Source organism: Molossus molossus, unplaced genomic scaffold (genome assembly GCF_014108415.1).
Source record: "Molossus molossus isolate mMolMol1 unplaced genomic scaffold, mMolMol1.p scaffold_m16_p_6, whole genome shotgun sequence".
In the NCBI taxonomy this organism is placed as follows: domain Eukaryota; kingdom Metazoa; phylum Chordata; class Mammalia; order Chiroptera; family Molossidae; genus Molossus; species Molossus molossus.
Window position 1 is genome coordinate 44,061,862 of NW_023425399.1, and position 10,054 is coordinate 44,071,915.

The following is a 10,054-nucleotide window of genomic DNA, read 5'->3' on the forward strand; positions in this document are numbered from 1 at the left end:
GATTGTAAATAAATAAGAATATCAGGTGAGGATAAGTGCTGTGCAGAGTTTTAGATACAGTGTGATCAGAAGGGAGACAGAAAGCAGAACAACTTTAGAGTTCTGGTTCTCTGCTTTCTGTTAGATGGTGCAGTCTTCATTCCATTTGAGGTGGTATGTTCGGGTAAATTGGTAAAAATTAGTGCTAACCTAAATATTTCACATAATGATATGATTATAGAAAACATGCATATATAGAGCTGGCGGTAAAGTAACTGTACTTTTTAAAGGAAACTTTCTTAAACTTTCGCTTTTATGAAGAACTGGTTACTGCCCATCATTTTTCACATTCCTTAACAAGACTAGTATGGGATTCCTTTTTACTTACAGTACCTCGCCCATTGGCCAGAGTATTTCATCGTTGCAGAGGCACCTGGTGGAGAGTTAATGGGTTATAGTAAGTATCATACCACTAATACTTTTTTGGATAGGTAGTTAAGATATTAATATAGGTTTAAACTGATTTAAATTGATAAAGTATACTCACGATGTCTATAATTTTATTTCCTTTCAACCATTATACAACTCACTGATCCCTTCTGTGTTTTAAGCATTGTACTCAGGCAGTACAGCAGTGAACCAAACAAACATAGTCTCAGTCTTCTTGGATCTTTCAATCTATATATATCTACATAATTTATTTGGTACATAATAAAAGGATTATAGCATCTTCATTGAGTAGCATTACTAACAAAAACTTAGCTGTAGATCGTCTCAGTTATGTGTATATATACACGTACCCACACACATGCTTACCCATGTGAGATGTAGATATTTTTAAAAATATATATTTTGGTTCTATATTCAAAATCATTTATGTTTTTAGTATATCATTTCTTTAAAAAAATGTTCTAGCCCTGGCCGGTTTGGCTCAGCGGTTAGAGCATCGGCCTGCGGTACGGAGAGACCCGGGTTCGGTTCCCGCTAAGGGCAAGTACTTCGGTTGCAGTTTGTCCCCGGCCCTGGTTGGTCGTGCGGGTGGCAGCCACTCGATGTTTTCCTCTCTCTCTCTTCCTCTCTCTCCCTCCCACTCTATCTGTACAAAAAATGGAAAAATGTCCTTGGGTAAGGATAAAATAAATAAATAAATAAATAAATGTTCTAATTCCGATTCCACAACTAGATTTAGCATGACATTTACAAGTGAAATTCAAATAAAAGGACTGTTAAGCCCTGGCCAGTGGGTTGAGTGTCATCCTGTGCACTGAAAGGTTGCTGATTTTATTCACAGTCAGGGCACATACCTGGGTTTTGGGCTTGACCACCATCTGGGAGTGTGCAAGAGGCAGCCTAAGGATTGTATTCTTACATTGATGTTTCTCTCTCTTTCTGAAAGTCAATAAAAATAATTTTTTTTAAAACACTATTAACCACTAGGTAGATGACTTTTAGTAGCATTTAAAAATTAAAACTTTATCATTTGTTTCCTTATTAATAAAAATCAAACTAATTCTATATTTATGTAAAAGCCTGTGTGTTTATTAATGAATGCAATCTTTGTTGACAGTTATGGGTAAAGCAGAAGGCTCAGTTGCTAGGGAAGAATGGCATGGACATGTCACAGCTCTGTCTGTTGCCCCAGAATTTCGACGCCTTGGTTTAGCTGCTAAACTTATGGAGTTATTAGAGGAGATTTCAGAAAGGTAAGCTCCTGCTTTTCTAATAATAATTTATGAACCCTAACCATTTGATTTTTCTGTTTGTGACATTTATAAGACTTTTTTTTCCTCCTTCAGGCTGAATAAATACCATGAATTCCAGTTTACAGGAATTTCACTTTTAGCTTCCAGTAATCACAATAATTCTGTCACACATTCAGAATGGTATTATTGTCCCTATTTTGCTGTTGAAGAAAATTAAGGCAAAATAAGTGACTTACCATAGGCTTATGAGCTGGGTAACTGATGGAATCAAAGACTAGCCCTCAAGGATTTTAGTGTTCTTGGCACTATGGGAGATATTCCCAAATTCTGTTAATATTGCGCTTGGCATCTTAATTTTTTCACAGAGCTCCTTGGCCAAAAGGAAATAGTTTTGTCATAAGCAGTTATGCCCTAATTGATTAATAAGTATTTGTGGCCTAATAGCCTAGTAGCTATTTAGAAAAAAAGTAAACAAGTTGAAAAATATTTGTAATTCATTGTTAAATAATTGCATTTGTTGACTAATGAGATGTGTGTACCTGTTGGGTATTGTGTGACTTCTCAAATCTTGGAAATGGATCAACATACCACTTGCAATCCTGTTTCACCTTGATTTTCATGTGGTACTTTATTTTATTTTATTTTGAATCATAGGAACTGCCAGAACCCTGGCTTCAAAAAGATATTGTCATCAAAAGGAATGTAACATCATGTAATGTTGTATTTTTGAACTATATCAAACTAGTAGTTTGCTACTGTCTGGTATGAAAGGTTTGTCTGTTTCCCCCAAACATTTGAAATATCCTACAGCACCTCTGAGTTTTGGGTACCTTCGGGTACCCTGGAGCAGTTTTGGGAACTGCCAACATGGCTTTTTAAAAAAGACCTGTTGTATATATTAAACACCCTTATTATGTGAGATTAAAGCAATATAGTATTAAAGCTAGGACCCCTTATGCCAGCCCATTCTAGAAGAGATAAGAGATGTGTGTATTAAGTTTAACCAGTTGTCAAGCTGCCATTTTTACCCTGTACTTTAAATGCTGAGAAGTATATAGGAAGGAGAATAGCTGCTGAGAAGCACTCGTGAGGCTTTACACTTAATTAATGGACTTAATAAAGGTAAGTCTTAAAGAAATAACCATGGTTTGAAAATGCTGCTAGCCAAGTTGGTGGCAAGAGGAACTCAGGCTCCTTCAGAAAAGAGGAAATAATGTTAGCTGAAAAAGAAATCAATTCTAGTCCTTAATAATACATAAGATTTAAGTGATCTTTATTTGTATGGGTGTGTGTGTATACCTATATCCACCCATACATATATACATTCATATATATACATATATTTTTAAATGTATACGTTAAAAATAGAAACAGTAATAACTTCAAAATAAACACGTAGAGAAAAAAATAGAATGATAGAAATCACTTCAAAAGAAGAAAGGAAAAGGAAATGAAAGTGACAAAATAAATAAGAAGCATGAAATAAGATGGTAGCTGTGAATGTAAATATTTTTGGTAATTACAACAGTAAGTGTTAATGGACTAATGACTCCAATTAAAAGACAAAGACTTAGCCTGCCGGTGTTGCTCAGTAGTTGAGCTTTGGCCCATGTATTAAGAGGTCACTGGTTTGATTCCCCATCAGGGCACATGCCCAAGTTGTGGGCCCAATCCCCAGTACAGGGCATGCAGAGGCAGCCAACTGATGTTCTCTCTCATCGATGTTTCTCTCTCTCCCTTCCTTTCTAAAAATCAATAAAGAAAAAATTAAATTAAAAAAAAAAAAAGACAAAGACTTGAGGATGTTATGCTAAGTGAAATAAACCAGTCACAGAAAGATAAATACTGCATGATCCCACTTACAGCAGATATCTAAAATAGATTCATAGAATCAAAGAGTGGAATGGTGGTAGCCAGGGGCTTGGGAGCAGGGGGAAGTAGGGAGATACTAATCAGCAAACAAAGTTTTAGTTAAGCAAGATGAGTAAGTTCTAGATTTTGCTGTACAGCATTGTACCTGTAGTCAGTGATAATGTCTTGTACATTTACAACTCATTAAGATCTATGTTGTGTTATGAAATAAAATTGAATTGAAAAGTAAAATAAAATTGAAAAAGAAAAGAGACTGTCAGAACTCTATTCTGTTTACAGGAAATATGTGTAAAGATTAAAGATACAGAAAGATTGAAAGTAAGTTTTTAAATTATGCAAATTCTAACCAAAAAACAGTTGGTATACTTAAACGAACAATTGTCACAGTATAGTTCAGTAATTACCAGCTTAAAGAGTCAATGCATATTGAGAAAAGATTTAATCCATCAGGAAGATAATAAAAAATTTTATGTACGCAGTGATATAGATTCAAAGTGAAAATGCAACACTTGGCAAAACTACACAGAGAAATAGACAAATCATCACCATAATGGGAGATCTGAACATACATACGTCTTTCTAATTGATAGGACAATCAGACAGAAATTGATTAAGGGTATAGAACAGGGGTCAATAGATTTTTCTGGGCCAGATAGTAAATATTTAGGCTGTGTGGACTACCTAAAATCTCTCTTATGTTTTAAACAACACTTCAAAATTGTACAAAAACCATTCTTAGCTTGGGAACAGTATAAAAAAAGTTGTGAGCTGACCCCGTACTTAAAGAAGTTCAATCAGTCGTCAGAAATCTTTCCACATAGATAACTCTGGCTTTTCTGGCAAAATTTTACCATTCTATTTAAGAAATAAGTTCAATTTTACACAAAGAGGGAACATTCTTCAAATTACTTTTTCAAGGCTGAGATAACCTTGATAATAAACTGACAAGAAATATTAGAGAGGAAATCTCATTATCGATGCAGAAATCCCAGAAAAATCTTACTGAAATGGATTCAGCAATTCATAAAGAGGATGCTTTATCTGGAGAAGGTTGTTTTAACATTAGAAAATCTGTACATGTATTCCACCACTGTAGTAGATTAAAGGAGAATAATTACTATCTTAGTAAATATAGAAAATACTTTGATAAAATTCAGTATTCATTCTTGATAAAAAAAAAACTGTTAGCAAACTAGGAAGTAGAAGGGGAAAACTTCCTTAAACTGAAAAAAGAGTATCTAAAAAGTCTGTAGTAAATATTGGTGGTGATACATTAAATGTTTTCCTTTTATAATCTAGGACAAGACGAAGATACCTATAGTCAGTCCCTCTTCAGTAATATCCTGGAAATACTAGACAGTACCAGTAGATCAGAAAAATAAAACAGAGGATTAAGAAGAAGCAAACTTACTTTGCAAAGATAAGATTGTACAGATAGAAAACCCACAAGAATCAACAAGTAAATGTTTAGACCAGCAATTTTCAAACTTTTTCATCTCATGGCACACATAAACTAATTATTAAAAGTCTGCAGCACACCAAAAAATGTATTGTTTGCCCATCTCACACACACAAAAAAAGTATAATTTTGATTCATTCACATCTGATGGCTATTGTGTTTTGGCTGTTGTAATTTTTTTTTTTTTTTATCCTTACCCAAGGACATTTTTGCATTTATCTTTAAATAGAGCAGGAGGGAGAGATGGGGGAAGAGAGAGAGAAACATTGAGGTGAGAGAGACACATTGACTGGTTGCCACCCACACGACCTCTACTGGGGCGAGGACAAACCGCCACCGAGGTACGTGCCCTTAATGGGAACCGAACCTGGGACTCTGGTCTGCGGGCTGACGCTCTAACCGCTGAGCCAAATTGGCCAGGGCTGTTGTCATTTTTTTTTATTTGACAGTGCTAGGGGAAAAAAGGTCAATGCCCTTGACTAAATAGTCAGGTATTGCATGTTAAAAGTTCTTGTGGCACACCATTGTGCTTCGGCACACCAGTTGACTATTGCTGATTTAGACTGAAAGTTAAGCAAAGTTATTGTGTATAAAATTAGTATAAAATTCAATTGCATTTCTATACAAATGATAAAATTTAGAAAAAGATGTCATTTGCAAATGACATCAAAATGCATTTAGCCCTTAGGTAAAATCTAACAAAAGTTGCAAGACCTCTTAAGTTTATAAAACTTTGAGAGACATTAAAGATGACCTATCTAAATGGAGAGATAAACTACCACAGTGGCATGAGGATTTGATATAGTAAACTGGTCATTGGTTCACAGAGCCAATGTACAGTGGGGCCTCGATTCTCCAACTTAATTTGTTCCGGAAGGCTGTTCTGAGAAGCAATTTGTTTAAAAACCACATCACTTTTTCCCACTAGAAATAATGTAAATTGAATTAATTTGTTCCAGACCCCCCAAATGAATCCATTTAAATTTTTCTTATCTAGGGTACTTCTAATGTACTGTTTAATCTATAAACAAACATTCTTAAATTTATTGAACCACCCTCTACTAGCCTTAAATGAATCACTTTCAGCACTCGTTCCAGGGGTATCTTTCAGGAAGTCAGTGTGCAGCAACTTAGATTTTTCACATCACTGCCTCCTAAATGCTGCTACTGGCTAACTGCTTTTCCTTTATCCAAATCAACAGTTTTCTACCTCTTCAGTTGCCTGTGATCAGTTTCCTTCACAGCCTTAGCAATATTAGCACTTTCTATGGCCTCTATGTTTTAAATTGTGCTAATCACCCATTTTGTCAGCAACAAAAGCAAAAAACAACAAAAAAAGTATCCGCACCACTCCTTCCTATGATGTTAACTGATATTTAAGCAGTAAACTGATTGGCATTCGGTCCTTTGTGGACTGAGAAATTACTTTGGTCATGCTGATGAAGTTTTGTTCAAAGACACATACATTTTTTCTGTGAACAACTTGGTCTAGAATCAAATGAATTGTTCCAGATGGGAGATGGTCAAGAACTGTGGTTTGACTAATTGCAGTCAAAATCTCAAGTATTTTTTGTGGGACTTACGTTGATTCTGAAACTTATAGGGGAATGTAAGAGCCTAAAAGAGACAGTATATTCCTGAACAACAAAATAGGTGGATTTACCCCTTCATTATATCAAGCTGTAATGAGTGAAACTGTGTGTTGGGGCTGGAGTAGTTGTCTAGAGCAGTGGAACAGAATTTGAGAAATGGATCCAGGAATACATGAATTTTTACATAGCTCAGAGGAGGCAATTGTTTTGAGTGATGAAAGGATACACTTCTCAGTAAAGGTGGTGGTACAGTTGGATGCCCAGAAATTTCCCCCCAGATTACTATTTTACTAGACACAAATCAATTCCAGATTTATTAAAAACTTAGATGTGAAGAGCAAAATTAAAAAGCCCTTTTAGTTTAATATAGGAGTGTGCTTCCCTGACTTCAAGGTAGAAAAGAACTGAAACAGGCCATAAAAATGCTAACTATAAAGGAAAGGTTCATATACTCAAGTTCATTAGAGTAAAAAGTAACTTTGATCATCAAAAGATACATGAAGATAATGACAAGACAAGGCACAAACTGGAAAAAAATAATGCAAATTGGGAAAAAGATTTGTAACATCCTTTATACCAGTGGTTCTCAACCTTCCTAATGCTGCGACCCTTTAATACAGTTCCTCATGTTGTGGTGATCCTCAACCAAAAAATTATTTTAGTTGCTACTTAATAACTGTAATTTTGCTACTGTTATGTCTTAGGTGACCCCTGTGAAAGAGTCGTTTGACCCCCAAAGGGGTCACGACTCACAGGTTGAGAACCGCTGCTTTATACAATGTTGAAGATCCAGAATACATAGAGAACTATAGCTTAGGGGAGAAAAAAAGATTTGTGAGAGACCAATAGGGACTCCAGACGAGAAATCTGAGTAGCCAGCAAAAATATATTCAGCCTTGTTAGTAATCCATAATGCCAGTTAATAACCTTGAGATGCCATTATATCAGAAGATTTTTAAAAATAAAGTCTGATGCAACAAGCCTTGGTACTGTGGTAATGGAGCCTTACCCATTTCTGTGGGAGTGGAAGGTAGTACAAGCTGGTTGAGAAACAGATATGTGATAAAGTTGAATATGTGTGTACCCCCATGAGCCAGCGATGAAACTCCTAGCTATAGATTTTAGATATTGTAGCATGAAAAACAACAAAAATATTCATTGCAGCATAGTTTGTAATAGTAAAAACTGGAAATATTTATCTGTAGGACCACGGACAATTTGTAGTATATACATACAATGGAATGCTAAACAAAATGCAGATGAACAAGCTCCAACTACACCAAGGCTGACTTGCATAATACTGACTGGGAGAGGCATATCACTAAAGAAAATTATCAAGTATGTGTCCATTTGAACAGGAGAAACTAAGTTCTAATAGGTGGCAAATCTACAGCAAAAAGCAGGGAGCTAATGATTATAAGAGTCAGGACATGGAGACCTCTGGGTAAGGGAGGGGCTGTCACTGACCAGAGGGACCTGAGGGCTTCAGAGCTGTGACCAGTGCCCTCTAGCTACACTTGGGTCATGGCCACCCTGGTGCTTGCTTCAAAATCTTTAATTTGTATGAGTGAAAGTATTGTATGAATAATTGGTAAAATGAGCATATCAATTACTATGACATAAAATACACAGTAATTTAAGCCAGTTAGCAGAATTGTGGTAAAATAAATGCTTTTTAAAATTTATATTTTAAGAAAATATGTATTGTAGGTTTTTAAATATTAGCATGCAAACAAAATCATCTTTTTATATAGTGAAATAGTTGTTATATATCCTCAGCAGTATTTTTAAAAAATTGATTTATGATGTAATCATCTGCAAGGTCCTATTACTATCATTCTGAGTAGTAATCAAAGTAAAAGCAAGTACTGTTTTTAAAAATATATGTATCTACTATTTTCTATGGTTTCTCACATTTTAACATTTTTCTTTTTTTAAAAAAAAATTAAAGAAAAGGTGGATTTTTTGTTGATCTCTTTGTAAGAGTATCTAACCAAGTTGCAGTCAACATGTACAAGCGGTTGGGCTACAGTGTATACAGGACGGTCATAGAGTACTATTCAGCCAGCAACGGGGAACCTGATGAGGACGCATATGGTAAGCTCGCTTCTCTGGCAATATATTCCTGAACATATTCCTCTTAAGCCGAACATTTACATTCATTTTACAGACTGAAATACTCAGTTATTTTAATAGACTTAAAAGAATCATATTTGTTGGATTTAATATTTTAAATTTATCTATAATATTTAAATTTCCTTTAACTTACCTTTACCAACCTACCACTAGTTAGCTTATATTAACTAACCAATGGCTGATTACTGTCAGTTACTGTCTTACTATGTTATATGCATGTTATTACTAAGATTCTATTGAAAAAAAATTTGTATGAAGAGCTGAATCCCATTTGGGCTTTGGTTAGCATCTGGTTACTGTGATTGAGTCTCACTTATATAAAGATATTTTCTCTTAGAATCTGGTGAAAGTAGGGGTAAGAGACAAAATCTGTTATGAGAACTTTGCCTGTACACTTTAAATTTTAAATTTGCCTGTACACTGTTTTGAAATCTGGGTACTTACTTACATTAAACTCTGCTTCCTAACAGATATGAGGAAAGCACTTTCTAGGGACACTGAGAAGAAATCCATCATACCATTACCTCATCCTGTGAGGCCTGAAGACATTGAATAACTGTGGGCAGTGGTTCTTAGGCTGATGCTGTAGATATTTTATGGACATTATTTTCATTGGATAATATTAGAGCTCTGTTAGAGAATACTCATTGAGGTCTTAAATACTTGAAGAAAATATTTTAAATTTCATTGTTTCCAGTAAGCAATGTCATACGTATTAAAGCTGTCCACTGTGGTAAAATTCTATCAGAAAGGCAGCTAAATCAGAAGAAAACACTCTACTGTCATGGTTCATAATATTCACTATATGCTAGGGGGAAAAAACTTGCCCCAATTCTCCTAAATTCTATGCCTGAGAACCACTGCTGCATATATATAATTTTGTATTGAACTATTGATTGAAGTTTTAAAAGCATATATGAAATGTTGATTCTAAGATGTATAATAAAATGCACTGTTGACACTTATGTTTTCTGGAAGTTTGTAAAACTAAGATAGAGAAAGCATCATTTAGGATATGTTGTTTCTCTTAATTAAATTTCTGATTTATATATAAAACATTTTTAAAATGAATACTTGACACAACCACTGTCCAGCATACTTAAGTTTCCTTCTTATTTTAAAGTAAGTTCTTCCCAGTAACTTGTTTTCATACTGTTAGTCCCAGATCAGTTCTTTGTTTTGTCTCCTAAACACTTTGCTTAAATCCTTCCTTTCAAAATATAAAAAGATGCTGAGGTTTCTTTAAAGGGGAAAAAACCTAATTCCTTAAAGCCATATAACTAGATCACAGGCCAGCAACATATATATTTTCA

General features: G+C 34.8%; 1 protein-coding gene across 3 annotated transcripts in view; it reads left to right on the top strand.

Moving 5' to 3' along the window:
• Nucleotides 1-10,054, top strand: part of NAA20 (N-alpha-acetyltransferase 20, NatB catalytic subunit) — a 37,003-nt gene that overhangs the window by 9,254 nt on the left and 17,695 nt on the right. Inside the window, exons 3-6 of one of the 3 annotated variants that reach the window (XM_036244353.1) lie at nucleotides 346-436; nucleotides 1,547-1,682; nucleotides 8,557-8,702; nucleotides 9,212-9,704. In XM_036244353.1, the coding sequence (XP_036100246.1) occupies nucleotides 346-436; nucleotides 1,547-1,682; nucleotides 8,557-8,702; nucleotides 9,212-9,297 (459 nt within the window). In that variant the 3' untranslated portion in view covers nucleotides 9,298-9,704. Of the gene's footprint in view, nucleotides 1-345; nucleotides 437-1,546; nucleotides 1,683-8,556; nucleotides 8,703-9,211; nucleotides 9,705-10,054 lie in introns of those variants that run through there. The other 2 variants (XM_036244354.1, XM_036244355.1) reach the window with 2 other exon arrangements.